Consider the following 27,991-nt stretch of genomic DNA (forward strand, 5'->3'; position numbering starts at 1 on the left):
TCTTTAATAATGAAATAATTTATTATTTGTTAACAGTTGAACAATACAGAAGTTTACATATACACAGCAAAGATTCTCTGAAACATGAGTAGTTCTCAAAATGCACGTACTAACTGTAGTAAAAAGCACCATTCTCTATGTCTTGACACAGGATTTACATTGGCATCGTATTTACATAAAGAAATAAACATCTGGAAACAGAATTTCATACTCTCTCGTCTGCTGCTCCCTGTTTAGGCTGTGTTCACCGTTAGGAAGATGGCCCCCAACGCTGACGGTTCACAGCAACATTCCCAGAGCACCAATTCTAAGGACAAGGGGTCAAGGCAAGCTTGGTTCTCTGGTAAAAGCTAAAATGAAGAAAGCCCTCTCAATCCTCCACACCCCCCAAGACAGAATAAGAAATCAAAATTTAAAATCTGGGTAAATCTTTGAATCTAGTGCTTTACTAATTCTCATTTTATGATTTTGCGAGAAGACAAAGATACTCAACTTCTTCAGCCATTCGACAGCTGACTCTAACGGTGCTAGGCAGATATTTCTTCTTTCAGAAGAACACAGGGTAAGAAAATCATCCATGTAATAAATATTAATGAAAAAATCAGGATAAATCACATATCGTACCCCCCCCCAGCCCCGGCCTCATCCCCAGGTATTTTTGAAAACAAAACATCCCACAGTCTACAGAGACCTGATAGTGTAGAACGAGAAAATCCACCTCACCTAAAGGGGTCTTTGGGTCGTCTTCTGCCAGGAAGGATTTTTAAGTAGCCAGCAACCTAAACATACTGCATCCAAGAGTTAAACATAGAAAAATAATAGATTGACTTGTAGGAAATCGCCTTGCAGCCTTTGACTTTCTGGTGTTCAACGCATGGGGCCGGTAAAGGGGAAAGACAAAGAAACTTTGGGAAACAAGAAGAAAGAAAGGAGTGAGATTCGGGGGAATAAAGCACAATGAAAGTGGTATCCTTGCCAATACAGTATGATATAAAAACCTGAATCATGTGTATGTGTATACTTTTCAAAAATAAGTTTTTTCTTTGAAGGATGGGGGAGAGGCAAGAAGCAAGCCCACAAAATCCATTATCAAGCCCCAAGATATTGTTAGTTATTTTGAGCATCACCATCTTACCTAGTTTACACACCCCAGGATTTGCTTTTGGCCACTTCAGGGACTGAGAAGAGAGGCTCCTAGGAAACCCAGGTAAGGGCCCTTTGTTTCTTTTGAAAAAAGTAGAGGTTAAAGGAGAATGCCCACCTTCAAAAATAAACCCTCAAACCACTCAAGCGGCCGACTGCAGGGTCAGGGCTTTCTCAGTACTCAATTCTGAATCGACACTGAAATTATTTTCGTTTTGGGTTGACAGGAAGAAAAATGTAGGTCCTGCTCAAAAAGGTGACACTGAATCTCTAGCATTAGATCTGTGACTAGAGAAAGGAGCCACGGTCACTATCAGCACCTTGAATCCCAGATCTCTGCTTAGCAAAAGAAAACAAATATACCCTGGGTGCCTGCCCGCCATTCTAAGCCAACAGGTATGGAAAGCTAGGTCTTCTGGGATGTTAACAGAAGCACACATATATTTTCTCACTGCATGAAATTAAACTGCACTACATACTCTTTACTTTCCCATTTGCATTGCAATGGTATCAATAAGAGTGTAGACTTTAGTTTCTTAAAACCAGTTTTCACATAAAAATACGCATGTGCCTATATTTACACACATCTATATTTACGTACAATAGTCAAAGTCTTAAAGGCTGGGGCTTATATCTTTGCCCGTCCCCTCCCCCCAACAACCCTAATAGAAAGGTTTTTCGTTTTGCTTAAAAAAACAAAACAAAACAACAACAACAACAAAACAGAACCAAAAAGACCGTATAGCTCTTAACAGTTATGCTGGTGGATCAGTGAATGACACGACAGATTGGCGCATCAGGGCGGCTGATCAGCCACGTAGGGAAGGGGATTAGCTGCCTGGGGCTGAGTTTGCTGGTCCTGAAGGTTACAGTTTTGGTTAGAGAGAGGCCTGTCTAGCATTCGGTCTACCTCAAGATTTGAAAGTCGTGTCTAACCCTGGTGTCAGTTTATCACAAGCGCATTAAAAATATAGAGATCTATTAAGTTCCACATTTATATGCTATCAAATTGAAAAGGACCAGACAAACAGTGCAAAGGTCAAATAATTACTATTTTATATTGGGACAGTACATTTCATATTTCAACCAAAAGACAAAAATGCAGTTTAACTCAAAGGCACAACAATTAAAACACAGAAAATAATGGCATCTCTCAGATGCCTTATTTCTAAATTAAACAAACAAATACACAAATTTTGTTCCCTTCCCTCCCCCAATGCAAGCCCACAAGCTTTTGCCAAAGTCTTGAGTTTTCGATGCCGTACAGGATCTAGCATCGTGGACTTGTGAGGCGCTTGAATGTAGCAATCAAAATGCTTGCGAGGTCTAGCGAATGGCATTCGAAAGGGACCTCAAAGTGCAGGTGTATCTTTTTCAAACATGTTACAGGCTGAGCTGGCTCTTTGAACACTATCACTCTGCTTAAATTCAGGAAGCAGGCTTTAAAAATGCAAAAGGCATACAAGTTGTATTTCAGTGCAAATCTTCAGCTGGTAATTGGAAAAGATTCCAACAATTAAAAAAAAAAAATCCTTTGTGTCACCTGCCCCTCCCCCCACCCAAACCTGAAATGGAGAGAAAAACAGACCAAAACAAAAACAGAAGAATTACAGATGACTTTGGAATCACTTAGGAATCACTACTTCCAATTAAAAAATTTTAATACATTAAGAAATCAATAAAAAGAAAAAATAAACACAAAAGTAATCTTTGTTTCGACTGTTCTTCATGTCCAGAATGAGCTTCTGTGAGGAGTGCGTTTGAACTTTTAGTCGTGGGCAAGGAAGAGGCGCTGAGGAGGTGAGTCTGGGGCCGGGGAGACCACAGGCCAGTGGGGGGCACAGGCGCCGCCGCTACTGGTTCAGCCAGGGAGCCCTTAAGTTGCAGTGCGGCTGTGGATTTAGGAATGTTCTCATCACTTTGTGACACACACTCTGTTTCAGCGTCACAGGTTTTACAAATGGTTTGAATTCAATGAAAAAGATTCACCAGAGGCTGAAAGCATCGAGACCTCAAAACTATGAATGCAAAAGTATTAAGGGGAAATGAACCAATTCTGTAGATACCTACATACAAAGTTTCTAGAACATCTATAAAAGCACAGTCATAAGAATTTATTTTCCATTACATTAGTTTATATAAAATGAATAAATAGTATTTATAGATTTAATGTGTCTTATGTACATATACATGTGCTCTGTTTTAGCTTAAATAAAATTGCTACAAAGTGGGAGACCACTTAAGGGAGAAATCATAACCAAAAAGAAAAATCAGCCTTTTAAACTATTAACCCAAAAGCCTCCATAAAGAAGTTTCTGGGTGTGTCCAAAAATAATCAGTAAGGAGAGGAACTGTAGTAACACTGTACCATCCCCTCCCGTTCACCTGCAACAGAGAGTAGAAATGTAGACTTCTCCTTTCACTGATGATGGACACTAGCTCAGCTAGTGCCAAAGCTCAGTTATTGCTGCAAGTTAAACAGCAAAATAGATTAGAATTGGACCAAGTGTCACTTATTTGGGGAAAAAAACAAAAAACAAAAACAAAACAAAAGAGGCATAATCAGTTTGTGTTAAGTGGGAAATGGAGATCTCATTTATCTCTGAGGTAGGAAAAAAAAATGTTCCAGAGACAAGGAGCATAACCGACTTGGAGGGGAAATGTGCCTTGGGAGAGCAGGACCCAGCACGGTCCCAAGGACAGTGCACAAAAATAGACTGTACCGTTCTGTTCGTGAGAACAAATGATGTTGGAACTTTTATAAGCTGTGCTACCCCAAAGACGTGCTCGCAAGGGGTCCGTTTGAGAGTGAGAAATACTGCGGCCATCCACACGCGGGTCGGGGGCGTTGGCGGGGGACGTGTGTGAAGGGTGTGTTTTCTGGAGGTATTCCTGCCTGCTCACAGGCGGTGAGGGCCATGGTTAAGCGCTCTTAAATCCCACTTTCAAAGCTTACTTTGGAGTTCTGTGATCAGGATCTCAACTTTAAAAGTTTGTTTTCTTCAGTTTCCTAAGCACAAGACACATTCGGACATTTCCGCTAGGCAGGTCACAGAGGAAGCCAGAAAACTTCAAGGAAGGTCTGGTAGACTACACGGGGACAGTAAATAAGAGGGGAAAATTGCCGAGATGTGAGTAAGTGCTTATCCCGTCTAAGAATTCTTGGGTGCTTCAAAGTGATTGGAATGTACAGTCTGTCAGAGACGAATTTTTATGGAGAGAAAGAGAGAAGCTAGAGGATGCAGTCAGAAACCCACAATCCTGGTTGGCGTCCCCCAACTTCTTAGAGGGACGAGTGGCATTCGGCTACCCCAGACCGAGCAGTAACGGGTCTGTGACGCCCTCAGGTGTCCAGGCTGCACTGACTGGCTCAGCGTGTGCCTACCCTACGCCAGCAGGTGCGGGGGCCCGCTCAACCCCATTCAAGATGGGGATCGTGGATAAAAGAAAAAGAAAAAGAAAAAGAAAAAAAAAGAAACCCACACTCCTAAGCACTTCCTTGACAACTTTTGCACAGCTGCTTTTGGTGACGGTGGAACACGGAAGCTGACGTGCGAGGGAATTGTGGGCAGGTCCGATACGCTACCTAATCGGAGCCGACGGGCGGGACCATCCGGGCGGCAGCCGAAGCGACCACGCTCTCCTAGAGTCCAAGACGCGTCTTGTGACCGTCCTGGAGCTTTCTTCTCTTGATGCTGGAGCTGGAGTAGCCCTCATCACTGCCCAGGCTCTGCATGCTTCCCCGCTCATCCGAGTCGCTCACGCTGCTGCTGCTCCAGTCCAGGTCGCCCGTGAGATCGTCTGTGCTTTCGACGTCCACGTCGATCTCTTCTGTGGGAAGGACGAGACAGAGCGTGGTGAAGGCCTGCTTCGGAAGGGCCAAGCGACTCGGCAGGGCCCCTCCTTGGCCGCGGTGCCTAACCGCTGCAGGAGAGGACGCCTGTCCCCGCAGGCCACGCCCCTCGACTTCTCCGGGTCACGGGGGTTCTCGGCTTCCCCTCGGCTCCGCCTCTGGCAGGCGGCAGGGGGCTGGGGAGGGGCCTGAGGATGCGGGATCCAGCTGCCTCTTCAGGTGTCGCTGCTCTCGCTGAAGCTGGTCTATTTGGTGAATGGCTTTTCTGTCACAGTCTTCAAGTTTCTGCAGGTCAAAGGGGGTAGTTGTTGAAGGGCACAGGCAGATTTCAAAATTGGTAATGACCCTGCACCTCCCTGCCTTGTGGGGAAATACGGCAGTTTTCCTCAGAAGCCATTTGCTGTGTCCCTTGTCAAGCTTCTTGCAGGGACAGGAAGCTGCCTGGCCGGTGACTCTTGTCTACATCTAACTTTTTCAGCATCGACAACACTTTGGAACCTGCACTGTTGCATGGCTTCCGGGGTGAGCTAACACTCTAGCGTCCAGCACCCCTCAACTGTGATAGTGGAAAGACTGTGGCAGGAACACCCAACCTGTTCTCCCTTGTCTGTTGTGACACCCCAAACACCTACTCCCTGAGCTAGAGCACTGCGTGTGATGGGCGCTTAAGAAACAGACTTTCCTTTAGAAGTATGTTTATTCAAGTACGTGTCCCAATTACATAGGCGCTTTTTTTTTTGCATCATGCCAAACCTCATTTAACTTCTGTCTGTTGGCAGGAATAATATTCCCTTTTGAAGTCCTGATTCTAAATTGTCCAAATAAGAGCTCAGAAAACACATTTCCATAGATCATTTTGTTTTTACAAATCTGTTCTCTAGCTTCCCAGATAATTCTTCAGATAATTCTGAAGATTGTGTAACTGTGGTTGTTTTGCTCTAAACAGAGGTTCTTTTCCCTCCTACAACTGCCATGTATGCAAGGCTATCAACCATAATTCAAGTGACACGTGTCCAGCTATGACTGACTATAAAAACATGCTAAACAGGGATTTTGGCTGTGGCTCTCAGGAGGTACCCTTTGCTATTCCAGCCATATACTGAGTGCTGACTCTGTTTCAGACCCTCCGGGAGGTGCTAGAAATACAAGGTGAACACAAAGATCTGGTCCCCTCCCTTGTCCATACTCTAACAGTATGGACAGAGACAACCAAATAGCCACACAAGCCATGGTCAGGTGTCAACTGTGATAAGTGCTAAGAGAGAGAGATCCAGTAATAATAAGGACCATCTGTCACAGGAAGGAGGTGACCTAGTCAGGGAAGGTTTCCCCGCACGGTGATACCTGTGCTGAGGTCTGAAGGATGACAAGAAGTTAACTAAGTGAAGAACAGAGGGGAAAGAGTACCAAGCAGAGGGAACAGCATGTACAAAGGCCCTGTGGTGAGAGAGCCTGACAAGTGCAAGGGACTGAAAGAAGGGCTGAGGCAGAGAGGGGAGCCTCTGGCACAAGCTGCTGCTGCAAAGGCAGGGGAAGGCTGGGTCGGGCAGGCCTGGTCATACAGTGTGTCCTGAGCCACGGAAGACTTTTTTTTTTTTTTTGCAGTACATGGCCTCTCACTGCTGTGGCCTCTTCCGTTGTGGAGCACAGGCTCCAGATGCGCAGGCTCAGCGGCCATGGCTCACGGGCCCAGCCGCTCCGCAGCATGTGGGATCTTCCTGGACCGGGGCACGAACCCGTGTCCCCTGCATCGGCAGGTGGACTCTCAACCACTGCGCCACCAGGGAAGCCCAACGGAAGACTTTTAAATGTGGTGACATGTTGATTTGATCTCCGGCAGGATTGCTCTTGGGAAGCCTGGAGATTAGCTTGGAAGAGGCCTCTGAGGAGTTTACTACAGTACATGATGGACTTTATGGAAATACAGCAGGCTGTGACATATGTAAGTCTTGGAGACACGTGGCTAAGGAGCAAGATGATCATCAGCAGCAAGGATGACCCTGAGTTTCTGGCCTGTACATGAGATGGACAGTTGGATGGACAATTTAACTTCTGGCGCACAGGGGTGAGAACTACTCAGTTTTGTTCTGGACATGTTGAGTCTGTGAGTCATCCAAGACATTGACTTGGTTGGAGTTGGAGGAGTTCAGAGGAGAGAACTGTCCTGGAGACAGACATCTGCTGTCCCTCATAACAACAAACAAACCCTCCCTGGGCAGGTAAAGACAAAAAGGCATCCCAGGATGCACTTACCTTTATGTGCAATTTGGCTTTTGTTAATAAACTCAGTGTAGTGTGTCGATTTGATTCTGGACCAAGTGGCACCAGCCCCTTCAACTTTTCCAGGCATAAGCGAAGGTGGGCCCGTCTACAAAAACAAGATCATAGTAGCATTGGAGACTTTCAAAGCCAGCCAGAAGTCACCCGGGAGAACAAGCTCAAACAGAGTATGAAGTCGCCCAGCCCAGTGATGGCAAATGCCACCAGTGACTTCCAGCCGAGTGGACATCTTTTGAAATTATACAACTCTGGTAAAAACCAAGGAAAAGCAAAATCCATGGTTTTCTAAAGTTAAGTCTATAATATGTATGAAGGGGTAGAGACTTATATCTACTATTATTAAGCACATGAATCAGGTTATCTCCAGGTTTCTGGGTTATGATGTGACCTACAGAACATCCAAGTTCAGAAAGTAATGACATGCCAGTGAGAGAATCCTTTGAACCCATACTGTTCTTTCCCCTTCCGGGACCACTAAATCACTACAACTATATCTTGCTGTATATAATATTTACCCATGTGAACGACAAATGTATATGGTTATTCATTACAACTTTATTTGTAATAGCAAAGATTAAAACAACCCAACTCATCATCAATAGGGAACTGATCAAATAAAGTATGGTATATCCATACAGTGGAGTACTACGCACCTATGAAAGAGAATGAAAATGTACTCTACGTACTATGAGGAAAGAACGTTCAGATATACTGTTAAGTAAAAAAAAGCCAGATACCAAACTGTGCATACAACATGCTACATCTTTGGGTAAAAGTGGAGGAAAAATAATTATCTAAAGGCATGTTTTCTTGTATAACATAAAGAAAGCTTGGAATGATACATAAGAAACTAGTAACAGTGGCTGGGCAGAAAGGAGTCAGGGGCTAGTCAAACAGGGACAAGGTAAGGGGGGGGAGTTTTTACTGAATAATTTGTTACACTTTTTCGTCCTTCAACCATTCAAAAAGTTAGATGCATTTTTTAGAAACAAGGAAAATGCCCATCAGTGGTATTGCTATACTAACAAGCATGCTGACAGCTGGAGAGAACCACCAACAGGTCTTGCAGTGTGGCAGAATGTGGCAGAAGCACAAGAGTCCCTAAAATTTTGGAAATTAATACTTCACTGAAACCTCGGTTTAGGCTTTATCCTAGAGGCTAGCAGATTCCGTGAATGTGAGAAACAGCCAAGATTCAGAGTTTTTGCTTCAGCCCACCACCTCCTTCAAGTCTTCACAGGCCATTCCAGTCCACAGTGCTTCCTCCATTTTCTGAATACGTATTAGTTTATCCTATTCATTGGGAAATTCACTGTTCTGCCTGCCTTTTTTGGTATTTGTGACTTAACCATTCATTGCCAGCTCCTTAGAAAGATGGGGCCGCAACTTAACCATTGCTGGGTTGCCTTGGTGCCTTCCCCTCCCATCGGCTTAATGCACGCTTGCCGCGTGGTTGGTGTCGTCTATTCCACTAGACTCCAAGCTTCTCGGGGCAGAGTCCATCTCTGCTATGTCTCTGCGCCTTCAGTAGTGCTCAGGGTCCTGGGGTTTTAGGTACATGTCCACTGCCCATCCCCACGGCAACCTGGAGAAGAGGTCCTGGGAGCCTGAGAGGCTATCCTCCAGCTGAACTGGAAGACAACTGGAAAGCTCAGTTTGCCCCTTTTTCCCTCTTAAAAATTTCACCGTATTAACAAAGGTTGGGATCGAAAGAAGAAAACGGCTTCAGAAAGCTCAAATACAGGCCAGTATGCCTGATATTGACCAAGGCAGTCAATTCACACCCTTCACATCAAGACTTCAGGAGGTTCCCCCAAGGCAGATCCAACAAGTGGTTCTGAGCTCTCACCTCACCTGCTTCTGAGCCTCCTTCCTCTTCTGGCTCTTGAGGTTGTCCTAGACTCTCCAAGGTCCCCTAAGCCCTGGCAAGCTAGAGAAGTCCAGCATTCACTCCTGAGCTAGGAAGAGGTAGCGGTACAAGAGCCTTACTATTTTACAAGACTTCCACTTGCTCTGAAAACCTGCCCACATGGAATGGCCACCAGCAAAGAGTCACATTAGAGGTTTGCTCCTCCAACTACTACATGAGGAGAAAAAAACAAAAACAGAATTTGTATATAAAAGGTACTTGTTCACCTTGGATAATATTCTTCACAAAGAGCCATGAAAATAGATCATGTTATTAGAAACACCATGAGAATGTATGATTAGTCACATATAGTTATTCTCACTACAAAGTTTACAGACTGTCAAGTTTTAAAAAAAGTTCAAAAATTAAAATTAGACTTAGACATTTTTCAGCCTGCTCATTGCAAAGACTACATGATTCAGAACAGTGTCATATTAGTCCTTTTATGATGTGCGTTTATCTACAGATATGAGTATGTAAATTTTTAAGGAAGTTTGTCTACTGATAAAAATAATAAAGTCATCTTTCCATGCGTCGTCATTCCTAGTTACTCAGGGAGTCTAGCCCAGAAAGTACAATTTTCACTACCCAAATGTGGGTTTCCAAAGAACACTCCCAGTTGTGAAACTTGAAATAAGCCATTTGACTACTTCAAGTTTAGGCTAAAACATGTTCATTCAGTGTTTTCTGACCCAGTTTTATGGAAATAGGAGCACAGTGCTTTCTGGATTCTCGTAGAGATTCAAAGCCAACTTGTATCTTTGGCAGTGCCTGCCTCACCGCTCCAGCCTGATGCCTGCCCTGCCCGCCTGCCGCCTACCTGCAGACACATCCCCGGGCTGGTGCCTGGGCCACCCCCAGGGGAGGGATGAGGTATGTGAAGCAGGCTCAGTTCCATGATATGATAGTGAAATTCAATTCCTGAACCAGACAAAAAAGCAAACAGACCCCTCTGTAGCAGCTCCCACTGAGGGGCCTCAAGCCTGAGACACACCCCGCCCCCCTCCACCCCACGCCGGGATCCGGAATCCTTCAGCCAGCCGTGAGCACCCATGGAGTGCCCAGGTCCCAAACAAGTAGAACAAGCTCCTGTCTCAGCTCTCTGTCCTCAGTCCCGACCAGGCCCGTGCCCAGGGCTCTGGCCTTCTAGAAGGAGCCTGCTGTCCCACTGTGAACCAGGCCTAACCCCTCTTTCAGGAACTAGCAGGGGGTTTTGCTACACTTCCTCAACAGGAAGCCACCTGGTACCCGCATCTGACCCCTACTTGGAGCCCCTCTCATCACATATTCAGACAGAGCTCCCCCTGTTGTCAAGAGCTGCCTCCCAGCTCCCCACTGGCAGCAGAGAAGGGCAGTCAAGTCCTGGCTCCCTCCTGCCCCAACTGCCTCGTCTCTTCACGCTGATCCAATGGACTTTGACAAACCTCACCTGCTGATTCTTCAGAAATATCACTCTCCTTACTCTGAATGCGCTGATATACCTTTGGTCTCTGGTAGCACACAGAAACCAATCTTTGAGCTACAGTCAGTGATGCTCAGAATCAAGTGCGGCCTATGATAATTAAACTAGATACAAACTAGAGCTTCTCTTCAGTAAGCTTTTTATTGTTTTTTCTTTTTAGTATCTCAAATTTTATTTATTTTTGTTTTTAATTATTTTTACATTCTGAATCTGTCAGTCACTATACAACCAAATATTAGTGTAGTGACTAAGGGTAAAGGTTTGGGGTCCTGGCCTTGCCACTTATTTCCTGTGTAGCCTTGAGCAAATTACTTAACTCCATGTAGCATCCGTTTCCTTGGCAGTAGAGGGACGATGACAATGCCTCCCTGCCAGGGCTGTCATTCAGTATTAACTGAGACAGGGTATGGAAGCCCCTGACCAGGGTCTGACATGAAGTGCTCTGTATGTGGCAGCAGTCATTCTTTCAACTCTAGCTTCCTTTGAGGAAGGATAATTGCTGGGAGCAAACACAGATAATTATAACCCTATCATATTCCTTTCAAAATCAATAGGGAACTCAAGAGTATCTCACAGGGCAAATAGAGGCTATCTGGTAAAATCCAAATTCACTAAACTCTCCCTTAAAGAAAACTGACATCTTTTGTCATTAAAAGATTTAATGGAAAATCTAACCCATTTTCTATGGAAATAAAGATCTTGCTTATGCTAAAGGTATTATTTTTTTACGTTTAAAAATCAGCAAGGACTTTATAATGCTAACCCAGGCTAAAGGAAAGACTCCTTTGGAGCCACCCCCATCGTGTAGAGGCAGGGCTAGAAGGGACTCCAAGGTTGGGAGGGAAGCATCTGAAGCACACCGAGATCTCTGCCTACATCTCTCTACTGTGATGGCCAAAAGAAAATAAAAATTGGGGCAAATATGTATTGACCTTGGAAATCCAAGCACATCTCTGGATGTGTTATCCATACCCAGAGAACCTAAAATATCTCACATACAATAGCAAGAAGAAAGGAGAGCATGTCTAAGAACAAACTTAAAAGAGTTTGGGGGGCTTCCCTGGTGGCGCAGTGGTTGAGAGTCCGCCTGCCGATGCAGGGGACATGGGTTTGTGCCCCGGTCTGGGAGGATCCCACGTGCCACGGAGCGGCTGGGCCCGTGAGCCATGGCCGCTGAGCCTGCGCGTCCGGAGCCTGTGCTCCGCAACGGGAGAGGCCACAACAGTGAGAGGCCTGCGTACTGCAAAAAAAAAAAAAAAAAAAAAAAAAAAGAGTTTGGGAAGGATCTCTGGGAAGAAAACTATAAAACTTTGCAGAGAGACATAAGAAAATTTGAATAAATGGAAAAAACCAGCACTTTCCTAGATATGAACCCTCAAAGTAAAAATGTCAATGCTACCCAAGTTTGTCTACAAATTTAACATAATACCAAGAGAAAAAAATCCCAACCGTAATCTTTTTAATGCTGGGAAATTAGTCTAAACCTCACCTAGAAGCATAACTGTGTGAGAGACCTCCAAAATTTTTGAAAAAGAAGAATGAAGAGGATTGTTTGGTACCAGTTATTAAATTGTATTATAAAGCTGCAGTAATTAAAAACAGAATATACTAATACAGGAAAAGATGGAGACAAGTCAAAGGAAGAGAAGAAAAAATTCCCAGGAACAGACTTTAGGAATAGATATGAATTTAGCATATAACGGAGCTAACACTGCAAATCCTTGGAGATAGCCCAGATTATTCAGAAAATGGCAGGGGAGTGGGAAGATTAACATCAAAATAAATTCCAAATATATTAAAGATTTAAAGTATATTTGGATACCTCACAGTTCTGTTTTTAGTTTTCCTTCACTCTTGTCAGCCATGAAGTACGGAAAATTAATATGCAAGTGAAGGAGGTCATCAGTGAAGTGGGCTCTGGGCTGTTGGAGGCGCCACCCCGACCCGAGCTTTGGCACTGATGGACGGCACCGGGGCTCACCAGTGCGCTCTCAGACAATTCTGAAGGCTGCTCTTTATACCTCTGCCACCAGACTCAAGATTTTTTTTTTTTTTTTTGTCATGCCACGTGGCATGCGGGATCTTAGTTCTCCGACCAGGGATCAAACCCGCACCCCCTGCAGTGGAAGCACTAAGTCTTAACCACTAGACCGCCAGGGAAGTCCCCAGACTCAAGCTTCTTTGATTTTATTCATACCTCTCTCTCTCTCAGGCCAGCAGATTTATAAATTGGGAGAAAGATGCAACAAAAAAAGTAAGATAACAGGTAGAGATTGTGCTACCTGCAGACGGTGCTCCTGAATTGACTCTGTCGTCCCTGAAGTTCTTCCTGACTTGGATGCAGTCAAGACCAGGAATGGTATGAAATCAGGTGTGTGTCTGTCTGTCTTTGTCTGTATTGTGAGGGAGACACCGTTACCAGATATTACTCTTCTTTATTGAAGATGTAACTGAACTATCTCCGTCAGACTTTCACAGTGAAGTGTATGACAAAAAAGAATCAGGTTGGGGCACAGTAAACAGTATGGCAGCCGGTTACGAGGGTAGATAAGTAACTAGGTTCACAGGTGGAAATCTTGAAATATATGCTTGGCTCTTTCATTCATTTATTCCTCTAGCATCTCAAAGGATTACTACATACTGCCACCTTCCTAGGTGCTGGGGATACGATGTTGAGTAAGACCAAGTCCCTGCCTTGAAGGTAAAAGTTTAAAGGTTAAAGTTTAGCTGGAGTGATTAAACACGGAAACAAATTATTGCAGAATTATTTATATGACCTACCTTCAGACCATGACAAATATCACCTCCTACTGAGAGTTCTAGAATGGGCTCCCCTTTGCCCTCTACCAAACATATTCTTTCTTTTCCCTCATCCACATCTTGTTTGACTTAACTTCTCCATAAAGGTTTTCAAGCTTTCATAGCCTATCAGAAGCTTTTTTTTCCTTTCCAAATAGATCACATTCATTCGTTCGTTTATTTGCGTGCTGCAGACCTGCTATGTATTTAAATGTTCTGCTTCTTTCATTACCAAATAATGGAAATGACCAAGTCTTCTATTTCGTGTTAACCCACTGGAGCCTAGAAATAACAACGCACCTGCAGATGCTGACCTAAGAGCGGAATCTGATCTCTTTGGTAATTCATGTCCCTTCTCTTTGAGGAAAGCCCTACTTAATGAACATGATACACTGGACCTCACTGAGTACTAGTTTTCATTAAAATTGGGCCCAAGATTATTTCCAAAGAAGAAAAAAAGAGTTGCATAAACAATATCTGTTTCCTCTCCTACCTTTGTGTGGACACAGATTTAGCCCATTAGATAGCTTTGTAAATCCTATAGGATAACTGGAAGTTGAATAAAAATAACTTCAGATATGGGTATGTATGAGCTGTGTAGTGATTTTTAAAAAAAGGATATTTAGTATAGACTAAGAAGAAACAAATCTTAATGGGTCAAAAAATTACTCCCTAAAAGTGATTATAGGTCACAGAGATCATAACCTTCTCCAGATTTTGGGTTGAGAACAAAGCCTTACTGGGTTAAACAAAAAATCCAGGGGAAGACTACAAGTCACTCTCTGAGGAAGAAAAGTACTCTCCTTTTTCTAAAATGGACCCTTTAGAAATAATTGCGAAATGCATCATTATTCCCGGCTTAGGCGGAACCTTGGAAGGTTTGAAGATTTCTCCTAACTGTGATCGTAATCTTTGTGAAATATACAAAGATAGTCATATGCTTACTGTATGGGAACACGGCACTCAGTAAGCAATGTGGAAACAGCAATTCATGGTGGCTACATTTTAAAGTAATAAAGTCACTTCTCTATTAAAGTATTAAATACGTAAGTACATATTTAATATTTCCTTTCTAGAGCCCAATTAAAAAAATACAAAATATAGATTATAATTAGTACTTGCTAGCTCTTTCTCACCCCTTGACTATTAGTGTCTATGACAAAAAGTCAGGGAGTGCCTCCAATGTTCCCTGTAGGGGATTGGAAATTGGTTGAATAACCAGCATGTCTCTTCTTCATGTTCTTCCAAGAGGTACCGTCCAGGAAAGATGGATTCTAGCAGTAAAAATCAGTGTGCACCTCCACACCGCCACCATAGACCACACTAATACCTATATTCTTCCTTCGTAATAACCAGGCCATGCCCTTAGCCCCATGTGGCAACAAAGCAATGTGGATTTATTACAACATCCTAGAGTGAAATCTGAATGTGGTCAAGGGCGTTCAGAAGCGGTAAGAATGGTGCAATGCACACCACAACTCAGGACCCTACCCCTTCCGATATAAGGAGGTTGGCCATTTGAAAAACAAGACCCAAGAGAAACCACTCTAGGGAACTGCAATCAATTAGAATATCTTGCCAGAAAAGACCTGACTGGAATCGTTTCTCATGACAGACCAGATGCCACTGAAATACTGTTTGACCAGATGAAAACAACAGCTTAGATCAGGCTGCTGAATCCTCCTCACAGAGCACACAAAAAAATCTTTTGTCATAGAGTCATAAGACTCTGGCAGAGGTAATCTCTCTAGACCAGCTGCCTAATTCCAGAAAGGCCTGCATATGTACCATTCCAGAAAAACGAGTGTCTATAATTAAAGGAGATACTAGAACCTTCTTTTGAAAAGGAGCCCATTCAAGCACCTGACTCCTGACCCACTGGCTGCAGCGTATATGTGTTCACTCAGCCTCCATTTGCTGAGTGGCTTATTGAAAGGCATTCAAACAAGAGGAGTTCCCAGCTAAGGAAAGGAAAGAGCAGAATTATCATCAATAAAGGGCATATAACAACAACCAAAGACTAAAAGGTTTCCCACATCCCAACAATAATTAATCAGTAATTACAATGGGAAACCAGTAGCAATTTTAAAATATATACAAATAAACCCAGGAATACCTTTTACAAGAAATGTGCAAGATCTATATGGGAACATCAAAAAACTTTACTTAGAGACAAAAAAGAGATCTGAATAAATGAACACACACATCAAATCCTGGATGGAGAGCTCTAAGATGTCAACATGAACTTTTAAAGGTTAATTTATACTGGAATTATTTAATTTGGATTTTGAAAATCCCCAAAAGAATTTGGGGTGCAGAGAATTGAAGGACTGACTACAAAATTCATCAGGAAAAATAAATTGGTGAAAAGAGCTAAGAACATAGTAAAATAAAAAAAGGAGGAGGGGGCTTCCCTGGTGGCGCAGTGGTTGAGAGTCCACCTAACGATGCAGGGGACACGGGTTCGTGCCCCAGTCCAGGAAGATCCCACATGCCGCGGAGCAGCTGGGCCCGTGAGCCATGGCTGCTGAGCCTGCGCGTCCGGAGCCTGTGCTCCGCAATAGGAGAGGCCACAACAGTGAGAGGCCCGTGTACCGCAAAAAAAAAAAAGGAGGAGGAGGGAAGAATAGAGATTTGCTTTACCAGATCCTGAAGTGCATAAAACCACAATGATGAAAACAGTGTATGCTGGCACAGGAAGAGCAGGTGGGTCAGTGGTACAGAAGAACAAGTCTAGAACCAGACTTAGCCATAAGCAAGAACTCAGTATATAACAGAGGCGGCAATTTCAGATAGTGAGAGAAGACTGATTCCGTAAGGGTAAATGACAAACTGGACAATTATATGATACATGAAGAGGCAATCTCTTTCATATATATCCTTCATATAGTAGAATCTTTTAAATAATAAAGAAAAATATAAACTCCTCAGTAGAAAACTGGGCAAAGGTTATTTAACAGGCAATTCACAAATACACAAACTGTCAAAGATATGAAAATTATTAAACTGTGCTAGTAATACAAGAAATACAAATTAAAACAAGTTTGTGTGTTTCTGTTTGCTTTTTACTTATTAAATTCATAAAAGTCTTAAGGTAAAATATAAACTTGTAAAGGTACAAGGAAAATATGACCTATAACCCGCCTGGTGGGCAATCCAGCAGTCAACATCAAAAACCGTAACAATGTGGATACCATGAATTCCACAACTATACATTTACCCTAAGGAAAGAATTATGATGTTGGACAGAGAATTACCCATAAGGTAGTTTAAGCAAGCATCACTTATATTAGCAAAATACTGGGAAAGGGCTTCCCTGATGGCGCAGTGGTTGACAGTCCACCTGCCAATGCAGGGGACACAGGTTTGAGCCCTAGTCCAGGAAGATCCCACATGCCGCGGAGCAACTAAGCCCGTGCACCACAACTACTGAGCCTGCGCTCTAGAGCTGCAAGCCACAACTACTGAGCCCACGTGCTGCAACTTCTGAAACCCATGCGCCTAGAGCCGGTGCTCCGCAACAAGAGAGGCCACCGCAGTGATAAGCCCGCACACCGCAAGGAAGGGTAGCCGCCGCTCGCCACAACTACAGAAAAGCCCGCGCGCAGCAACAGACCCAACACAGCCAAAAATAAAAATAAATAAAATAAATAAATTAAAAAAAAATACTGGGAAGAACCTAAAATAGGGGATTGGTTATATGAGTTATGGCACATCCATATGATGTAATACTGGGCATTCACTAAAAGTAATTTAGAAAAGGAGATTTAACGGTATTGGAAAATGTTCATAATGCAGCTTGAAAAGAAGCAAATTATTTACTATATAATCCCATATTGATTTTTAAAAAGTATGCACAAAAGTCTAGGTGGATATAGAACTCAGCGGTTGCTACTGCTGCAAGGTCTATTACGTGTAATGTTTATTTTCTTTGTGCTTTTCTGAACTTTCCAATTTTCTACACTAAACTATTTTTAAAGTTACTTTCCAAAAAACAATTGGAAAGATACATTTCAAAGTTCCATCGGTTTCCTTGGGCTGCTAGAATTAGGGATGATTTAATTTTTAGTATGATTTTCTATATTTCTCAAAATTTTCTACAAGATTAGTTTTAACAAAAAAGAAAGAATGACAACACACTCGCCAAGGGTGTTTCCTTAGGAGGATAGACCCACAAAATTACTTACAATGCAGAGAAGCACAGGCCAAGTGACAGACATATCTACAGTGAGACTAAATGGAGCCCTCCGCCCTGGGGGCTTGGTCTCTGTGGGCTCAGGATCCCCAGCACCTAGCACCCAGCATCTTTGGTGCTCCATGAATGCCTAGTCTATTGAATGAAAAATACTGCTGCTGCCACCAATACCAGCTCCCACCTCCACCTTTCTAGAAGTCTTTTCTTCTATCTTCTCACCAATGCCAAGATTATTAAATGGGTGGTGTTGAATATAGTATTCTCATAGTGGAGTCCTGATGCACACCAACTCTCCAGAATCTCTAACGTGCCTCAGAAAAGGTTTCTGCGTGAAAAAACTAACACAGGGATAATTAACTTCGCAATATTAAAGAGAAAAAAAATCCAATTACTGAAAGTTCTTTTCCTCAGTTGCTTTTTTGTTTTTTTGAGAGCCATGCCAATCTTTTTAAAACATGTGATGTTAAGGTAAAAAATGGCAAGGGTGTATTAGCCTTTAGCAAAGTGGTACTGTTTTATAGGATTCAGCTACTGAAACCAAGGGGACTACAAATGCAGCTTGTTCAGCGGACCACCAAACCCTAAAATCTTAAGCAGCTACACTATACGGGAGAAGAGCCCAACAATTTTAACCCTCCCTCCCCCCACCCCGGATTGCAGCAACCAGTGCTTGGTTAAATTAAGTAAATTTGAGTCCTGACTTCCTTCTCGTCTACTCACATGCTCTAGACTAGAGAAAAAATGCTCAAGACCTTAGAAGACCAAATTCCAAAAAAAAAGGACAATAAGGAAACTAGATAACTAACCTTTCAATAAGCAAAAGTAGACTGGTCACATGCAAGCAATCTGAATTATAAGCAGCTTGCTCAGTGATGACTTCAAATCAATTTTCTAGAAACTTTGCCTCCACAGCCTCCTGTGCAGACTGTTTCTGTGTCTTCCTCGTTAGACAAACTACATTTCTCTAGGATAGAGACCATGCTGATTTAATACCCCAGTATGAACTTACTTAGTACCCAGTACTGAGCACAAGCTCTTAAGACACTGTAGGCAGAAAATAAACATTCTTCAACTGCTAAAATAAATGATAGGGACTAAGAGTCCGCATGCTGCAACTAAGACCCGGCGCAGCGAAAATACATACATAAATAAATATTTTTTTAAAAAATGATAAAATCGACATCCTGTGGTATTCCTGCAGAGGTAAAAGGCTCAAAGCTGTAGTAAGCCTAAGAGCCCTTACCTGAAGGGATGAAATTTTAATAATAAAAATAAATGCCTAAAAAAAAAATGCCTAGGGGGAGGAGAACTAGAAGACTTTTCAGCAGAAATAGTCCCAGTTTACCCAGTTCACCCCAGAGGCAGGAAGATGGGAGAGAATCTAAAGATGAGAAAGAGAAGCCACATCTGAAGACAGAAAGACTACCTTTCTGTCTTCAGAAGAGATACTTTGGAGTTTCCAGTTCATGATACGTAAATCCCTAATGCATAAAGACGCTCTGATTTCAAACATGGTCAGTCACAATCACAAAGAAATGGAAAGGGGAGAAGAAGGATGGGGAGAAGCACATGTGCGAGGCACACTCACCTTGCATCCATCTCTCTCACACATGCTCGCGTGCGTGCACGCGCACACACACACACACACACACACACACACACACACACACACACACACACAGTGGAGTGATGCTAGATCTTTGCCCTATTCCAAGATTTTCCTTCCTAGTCAGGGCCTGGTCTGCCCTTTCACTGACGAAACATGTCATTCACATCCTGACTATCAGAGTCAGGCTCCCTCTTCAAAGAGGGTTTGCATGAAATAACCACATAAGAACCATCATTACATATCATCTTCTTCATGCAGGCTACCAAGAAAGCCACTCAATCTGGATGGGTTGCCTGTACTTCAAACTGATGGGAGCTCAGAGACCAGAATGAGGCTTGTTAAATGGTTTGGAACCCTGGCTGCATATGAGAATCACCTGGGAAGTTTTTATAAAAAAATACTAGCGCAGACTCTCAACCCAAGCCAATTAAATCAGAATTGCTAGGGATGAGGTCTGAGCATTGGTGTTTTTTGGGTTTTTTTCCCCTAAAGCTTAACAAAGAATTATTAATTTTTTTCAGCATGGTAAAAGCAAGTGGTTATGTCTTTTTTTTTTTTTTTAATCTTTACTAGAGATAGAAGAAAATGTGCTTTAAAAGACTCCACAGAGAGGGGTGGTTTTGACTATACAAGAATGGAAAAATATTGATAATTGTGGAAGCTGGGTGATGGATACATAGGAATTGATTACATTATTCACTTTACTTTTGTATATTTGAAAAGTTCTATAACAAAAAGTTATTTTATAAAAACAGCAGAGGGACTTCCCTGGTGGCGCAGTAGTTAAGAATCCGCCTGCCAATTCAGGGTACACGGGTTCGATCCCTGGTCTGGGAAGATTCCACATGCCGCGGAGCAACTAAGCCCATGTGCCACAACTACTGAGCCTACATGCCACAACTACTGAAGCCTGCACACCTAGAGCTCGTGCTCTGCAACAAGAGAAGCCACCGCAATGAGAAGCCCATGCACCACAACGAAGAGTAACCCCCGCTCGCTGTACTAGAGAAAGCCTGAGCGCAGCAATGAAGACCCAACGCAGCCAAAAAAAAAAAAAAAGGCATCCGCAAGAGACAAAAAATAAATACATAAAATAAATCAGTAGAAATAAAAATTTGTTCTCTTACCCCCAAGTATATGAGTGTATGTGTATAATGTATTTCATATAAAAATATTTAAAAACATTAAAATAAAAGCTTTGCAAGTGATTCTAATGTGCAACCAGAGTTGAGAATGACTAGGCTATGTCATTGGAAAAATAAAGATTTAAATAAGCAGTAAGAGGGGACCTAGGTGAGAGACAAACTCCAGCTTGTGGCAAGATGGAGCCCGGTGAGGGTGGCCGGCCTCGTCTCAGTGCCTCACCATCTCCAGTTTCTGCTGTGCATACATTTTCCTGACTTTTGAGAATCTTTATTCACAAGTGAACTGTAAATACACATACACACATATGTATGTGTATGTGTATCTATATGGATCTATATCTATAGATCTATATCTATATATCTGTGTGTGCATGATTTAAGACAGCGCTACCAATTATATTCAGTAGCATGTAATTTTTGAAAAACACTATTTGTAGGAACACTGCCTCTGACCTAAAACGCTTTGGCCTTAGAATAGTCACACAGAAACGCATTGCTCGGGAAGAGGAGGCTGCGGGGGCTGAGGATTGGGGGTGTTGTCTTTGGGTCTATCTAAGTGATGTATGAGCAGTGCTGATTAGAGGACCCTGAGTAAACTCTTGTATCAGGTGCTAAGTGTGGGAAATTAAGAGCCACAACTAAGTCTCAACTTAATGAAAAAAGAATACATCAAAACTCCCCCCATCCCACCCCCAGAACCCGCAACTCACCTATTCTTCTCCATTTCATTGTGAGTCGATCTGAAAGAGGGAACAATAAAAGTAAGATTATTCTTGTCTTAAAGGACTACTCCAACACCAACACAATTATTTAAACTGCTTTCTCTCCCAAGTTGGTAGGAGAGAAGACAGAGAAAGGGCTCTACTAAAGAAATTAGTCCCTTTGGGGAATTAGATAAATGTAAAGATCTAAAACAGAGTTCAAGGAGAAGTGACAAACTAAGAGGCAGGCATTCCCTAGTGGAAAAGTAGTCCATTTTAAGAAAGGAAATAAGAGGGTTCTATTCACACAAAGAGGAGAACAGCCGCACACTGCTATGTGAATTTGGGATGTATAACACCGCAAAGCTCTCTTCAGGCCGAGTGTGCAGCAGTGGAGATGAGGGACCCCACCCCAGCCCTGCAGCCTCAAGGTGTGCTGTACACCAAAATTGTATGCTAAGTTGTTTGACTATAGGATACAGTTTAAAATGGATAAAAATAACCCTTCTTCGCTCAATCTTTCTATTTCCTGAAGTTATTTTATCATGTACAACCTCCTGAAAGATGCTACTGTTGAAGAGCTACCAAATTATTTCAGGAAGAGGCTTCCAAGACTCAGCTCAACGGAAAGACGATAGGCTAGTTAAGGCAGCACTTTGGGTGGAATCTCAAGTCCAGCTTTGCCACCGACTGGTACTGTGAAAGAAATAAAATTCCTTACCATCCTGTCCTCAGTTAACCCCCCTGTAAAATGGAAATAAAAATGATTGCCAGTTGTCTACTGAACAAGCATGGATCAATGAGGTAGCAACTGTAAAAGTGATTAGAGAGTCTTGGATGAAAGCGGAGGTGTATGTGAAATCATACTCTTAGTGTGTTTATAGCTGACCCTGAAATATAAGGTCTGGTCTAAGGATTTATGGACAGGTTTCCACAGAAGTCATAAGAAATCAGTCAATGTGGCTATTGTCCTTCTCATACAACTCATGCCTAACTAGTTATAGATAAACTTGAGGAACGTCCCAGCATTATAAAGGAGCTGAATCTTGACTTTACTTATGGAAATTCTCTGGACCCTAATCAGTTCAGGAGAGATGACACCCTGGCTCAGGTCGAGAATTCTGTGGGGCCATAAATGGAACCTTACTGGGCCTAGGAGATAAATTCTCCCAGTAATCATAGAGGAAGACTACCTCTGTGAACGCTCAGCCACTCATTTACATCAAGAGGCACCACCACCAAGTTCACTCACACCAGAGACTGGGGGTGGGGTATGTGGGGGGTAGTCTTGAATGGGAAATTTCCAACCCAGCACTAAACTTCTCTTCCACAAGGCTTCTGGGGTGCCAATTTTTATTCATGAGGAAAAACAAATAATAAGATAATGACAGTATTTTCAATTTTAGAGTATTTGTTTTCTAGATAAAGGACATGGGAATCTTAAAACTGGTTGACTTAAAAGCTTTAAATTGATTCACTTGGTTATCCTTCAGTGTTCTTCAGTTATATTTTTCTGATGGTATTATACTTCCTGCAATGGCCATCAGAATATCACAGTTAACAAGAGTCTGGCCTGCAACTGCAAACGTTTGGCTTTAAAGCACGTGGCATTCTGGTTTTAACAGGGAATAACAAGTTCAAAGCCTGACAGATTTTTTAAATGGATGAAAGTGTATGATGAAAGCTGGTCAAGATTTCCCTGTTTAACTGCAGACAAGGACCATTCTGGGAAGGTGGTGGAGGAGAGAAGGGTGGATATTTGAAAAGAGCATGGTCTCTGATTATAAAAAAATTGTAGCACACAGGGCACCCTTACCCAAAATTTCTGGATTCTCTGAAGATACGTATAAAAAAATTCAGAATCCCCAAGATAATCTTTTAAACAAATTCCATAAGCAGCATAACTCCTTCCGAACTTTGAACAGAGCTTTGGAAACTACAGATCTTATCTGATTACTTAAGAGTGTTGAACATATGGTGATTTCTACAAGCGGACTTATACCTAATGGCTAGGGCATTACTGAAGTACATTTGGTTTAGTGAAACTGAATTCTTCTTTAATAAAAAGCAGGCCGTTCAAAAAATGACCAGTTAAGAGACTGCCCGCCAACTCTGTTGATGGAAAAACATTTATATTTTAAATTAACGCATTATAAGAATATACAGATACTTTGTGTCAAAATCATCTTCCTTGTGTCAAAATCATTTTCCATGTGATTACTGAAAAGATTTGATAACTCTGAAATCACTGAAAAAGGTCAAATGTCACCATTTAAAAATATATTCTAACAAAAAGATAACTAAGCCAAACCAGTCCTTGGTTTAAAAAAGACTCACCCTGTCAAGTCAGCTATATGGCCACTGTCTCATAAAAGTTCAACAAGTGCTGAACTTCCTCTTTCACATTAGTGCCAATGCCTGCTTTACCAATTTAACAAAACATACTTTTAAAAACTCTGGATTTCAATTCTAAATATTTAGTAACTGATTTCAAAAATCAGTAGGAAAGAAAAAAAAAAAAGATTCCATCTCCCTGCAGTTCTCTGGATGATTCCAAGACAATCAATATTCACAATTTCATTTGTTTTTGCTCTTTGAACAAGCAACTAGAGAAACTTAAGATCTGCATTTTCATTTCCCAAGAAGTTTGATATGTAGCTAAATCTTATTTTTTATTGTCCAAGGAAAAGTACACCCCCAGACACTACAAGCAAAGAGCCCAGCATTTCAACCTGAATTAACAAGAATAAACTGTTACCAATGGTTATATAAACCAGCAGTAATCTTTCTATAGCCCTTACCTCAGTTCAAAATCCTGACCATATATGGCCTTGGATATAAGTCTAATTCAAATCAAGGGGTCAAACTGCATTCTCTGGGGAGATGTCTCACTGCTCAGGTAAGGGTCATTCTGAACAGGTCATGAAGGAAGTGAGTACATTTAAACAAAACAACCTGCTCTTGCTTCATATGTTTGCTTGGTGCCATCTTCAGGTTTAATCATGGTCTCTCAGAAATCCTTGCACCACTTAAGTTATTGCACAAATTCATTATTAGTCAAGAGTATGGACAACGGTGATAGCCTCCGGTCTCTAACCATGGAAAGCAAACCAAACCCATTGACAGAAATAACAGAGTTCTTCCCCAAATCCGGAGTTGCAGCCATTTCCCCAGAAATAAAGCTGGATATTAAAGAGAAGAGAAAGAAGCTATTTCCTGAATTGAAATTCTCAACTATCATTAGTTTTCTTTCCTAATCAACTTTGGGGCCAAGCTACTTCTCTTCAACAACATCCCCTTCTTTTCCTCACCACTGAACATCCCCTCAACAACTTTCCCGTGAAACTTAGAAAAAAATGAAACTCAGAAAAAAACAGAGTGCTAAGGATTAAGCTTAGAAAAAAACAGAGTGAAAACTTTGAAAAAAATAGAGTGAAACTTAGAAAAAAATAGAATGCTAAGGATTAAGCCTTGACTATTAATGTGAGCAATTCCTCTCAAATCATGAGTGGACAAGGATAAAAGTAACAAATGAGCTACACTTATCCAGAAAAATAAACCAAAAGGCTTCAACGTTCTTCCAAAAAAGTTTTTAATACTGTAACAAAAAGCAACACATAAATTGTTGTATACCATTGCATAATACAAGTCAGCATTAACCTTCTTCTTAAAGGCTGTCAGTACTCATGCACAGTTTTACTTGTTACCACCTTCAGATAATGTTAAAGGTGGGAGGGAAATTTACAAATTTCAAGAACTACCAGGTAACTAATTAACAGATCCATCCTTCATGTGCCTTCCTATTCAAGAGCTCGGCACATATGTGCTGTTCACTCATATCCTGTGGTTCTTCCAGTGCTAAGGACAATGGGGTGAATCAAGGACAGAAGAGGCAGCAAGGACAAGGGAGTTTAAAGTTTAAGTGGGAAACCTCTGGCTTTTAGTAGTCTGTATTATGCCACAGACGCTAACCAAATACAGTTTACTCGCAGGGAATTTTCATGAGAATGGGAGACAGATAAGGATTCTAAATCAGTGTTGAAAATGTCAATGTTTTTAATTTACTGGAATAAAAGGTATAATTGAATGAGTCTAATAAAAGCAGATTTCCTAGCTAACATATATTAAGGGCAAAGAGGGGAAAAAAAGGGTGCAGTAGCATTAGTGGAGTACTCAACATGTACCAAGAAGTACATTCAGGGTTTTAGTATGTGATTTCATTGACCATTAACCAGTATTTACTTCCCAGTGAAATTTACACATTTCAAGAACTACAAGGCTAACATAAAAGCGTTGTGGCATATTAATATTTTAATATTATATGTTCCTGCATCACCAAAAAGGCAGGTTTTAGCCTCAGTCGTTCCTCTTTGCTGTTATAAATAGAGTGACAAATTAGATTATCAGACACATAACTGTATGTAATTTACATGTCAAATATGAAATCCTATCACCTATGCCAAGTCAAATACTTTAACACGTTTATAAAATCTTTACTATGAAAAGTAAAAAGTGGATAATGTCCAGTATTTTCAATTATAGAAAACTTGCCCTGAATCTGCAACTTCTGAAGGCAAAATATTGTCACTGTTGCTAATTTCACTTGAAGTTTCCACCACAGATTTTTGTTCCAAAAGGGAAGAAAAGCAAAATTAAGTTTTTAAAAAAGTTCATAAAGAAATAGAAAACATTTCCATTTCTCTCTTCTTTTCAGTCCCCTCAACCCAAATAGAAGGGCTTCCTCCAACGCCTTAAGACCATGTGTACATTACTGAATCATGATCGCCACTTCATTTACATGATTATAACCCTGTTATAATCACAACAGGCAACGTCCATTCTGCAGTTTGTATCATCTACAGTATAACCTAAAAGAGAAAGGGAAATATTTACCAAATTACCTGCTACTGCTGTTATTCTTCTTGGATTTGCTCCTCCGTTTTAAGGCATCTCTGTCCTTGTTATTGTATGGTAACATGGAGGCATAACCATGTTCAGCTTCTAGAAAACCGGAGGATCCAGTTAATGAATGAGCCCCGAACATTCAACACTCTCTCCCCTCCACAGTATTTCCTTTTTAAGATTGACTTATTTTTCATTAAAAGAAGATTGTGGAAATAATTAAACGGAGCAAGGTGGAATTCTTAGAACAATGATTGGTTTTTTTTTTTTTTAATTGAGTGAATATCCTCAGTGAGGAGCAGGTGTAAGGAGCATTCCAGCTGCTCATTGTTGAGAAAGACATTAAGTCTCCTGCAGCCTGGGTTTCCCACTGGCAACGTCCAGCAGGTTGGTGTGTATTAAGTGGGACCAGCCTCAGGCGAAGGTGCGGGGCAAACACCGGGAGCCAGAGCCCGGGAGGGACGGTGGGGGGCAGGGGAGGCGCTGCTCCTCCGTCTGCGAGACCCGGCGCCAGGCCCACTTGGGGGCCGGCCGGGACGAGCCCCAGTGAGGTAAACCAAGGGCCTGGCTGAGGGGGCCCCGGGCCCCCCACTCGCGACGGGGTGCGGAGCGGGCGGCGCTCCGGACCCCGGGGCAGCGGTCCCTTTTCCACCCCCATTCATTGCCTTTGGGGCAGCGGCGGCCTCCCTTCGGACCGCGCGTGGGGAGAGCTGGAGGGGTTGGGAGCGCTCGAGGTCGCGCTCTCAGCTCCTCCAACTACCCCCGGAGCAGCTGGGCACCCGGACCTGCGGCTGGGCCCCTCAGAGCCCCCAGTCCCCGCTCGGGCCGGACTCCTCCCGTCCCCGTGCACCTCTCTCCCGCCGCTCCAGGTAGTCGGCCGCCTCCAGCAGCATCTGGATGTTCATCCGAACCGCCGCCGCCATTCTGCACCGGGGTCCGGAGCCACTGGACCAACCCCCACTGCCCACGGGCTCGCCGCCGCTGCCGCCGGACACCCACGCCCCGCTGTGGACCACGCAGAGCAGGGCTGAGAGAAGCTCTCTGGCGACCACGCTCGCCGGAGGGGGGAGGGGACCGGTGAGCCGAGCACCACCGACACCGTGACAGAACCCAAAGAAGAGCAGCAGCCGCCACCGCCGCGGAGTGTTTATCCCCGACTCACCGTCCCCCCGCCCCCAGCCCCTTCTCTTGACAGGCCCGCTTCGGCTGCGTTCCTCATTGGGCACCCCAAAGAATGCCCCGCCTCTGGCGCTGTCCGATTGGGGGAAGGCATCACAGCCCCGCCCCTCAGGGTCCGCTCCTCTCGCTGGTTGGTCACGCTTGATAAGGGCCGGGCTCCACCCTCTCTTTCCAATTGGTGATAGGATTCGCAACTCCGCCTCGTGCTCTTTCCCTGTTTTCCATTGGTTCTATACCGACAACCGGGCCCCCTTTTGCTTTGTTAGTATTGGCCAAGAGCTACAGAAAGCAAGCCACTCTGCCTGTCTCCTATTGGTGGAACCTTCCTACACCGCCCAGCTACGATGACGTCACCTTTCCCCAGGCCAGCGAGCCCTGAATGGCTGGTGGTCAGCGGCCCGGCTACTCCTCGCGGGATGTGGCAGGGGCCGTCAGGGCTGACCCGGGCGCCGACCGGCGGTGATTCACCGGCTGCCGCCGGGCTCGGCCCCACCCGACCCCACCTCGGACCTGTTGCCGGGACCTGTCTCTGGGGAAAAGTTCCGGGGACCTGCTGGGCGTCCCTCGAGTGGAAGCTGGCACCGCGCGTCACCTGGGCGCTCTGCCCCGCTCGGGTTCGGGGCTGGATCCCTGGGCCTGCCGGCCTAGAGCCGGAGGTTACAGGCTTCCCGAGGTCGAGGGCCCAGCCGCGAAATCTCTCCGAAGGGAGAGCGGCAGACAGCCCGACGGTAGGGCGGTGGGCCTGGGGCTCCGCCGAGCGCCACGTGGCTGAGGGGCTCGGGGGAAAAGCCCGTCTCCTGTCCAGTGTTCGCCG

At 43.4% G+C, this 27,991-nt stretch overlaps 1 protein-coding gene across 1 annotated transcript; it reads right to left on the reverse strand.

Moving 5' to 3' along the window:
• On the reverse strand, positions 1-27,167 carry MXD1 (MAX dimerization protein 1). The gene is made up of 6 exons (XM_024756364.1): positions 26,849-27,167; positions 25,998-26,097; positions 21,106-21,135; positions 7,250-7,364; positions 5,199-5,281; positions 1-5,030 (listed from the first exon to the last, which is right to left on the reverse strand). The coding sequence occupies exons 1-6, from the start codon at positions 26,919-26,921 to the stop codon at positions 4,787-4,789; spliced, it is 645 nt and encodes a 214-aa protein (XP_024612132.1). The 5' UTR covers positions 26,922-27,167; the 3' UTR covers positions 1-4,786.
• Positions 27,168-27,991: the final 824 nt, after the last annotated feature.

This window comes from Neophocaena asiaeorientalis, unplaced genomic scaffold (genome assembly GCF_003031525.2).
Source record: "Neophocaena asiaeorientalis asiaeorientalis breed wild unplaced genomic scaffold, Neophocaena_asiaeorientalis_V1.1 scaffold303, whole genome shotgun sequence".
Lineage (NCBI taxonomy): Eukaryota > Metazoa > Chordata > Mammalia > Artiodactyla > Phocoenidae > Neophocaena > Neophocaena asiaeorientalis.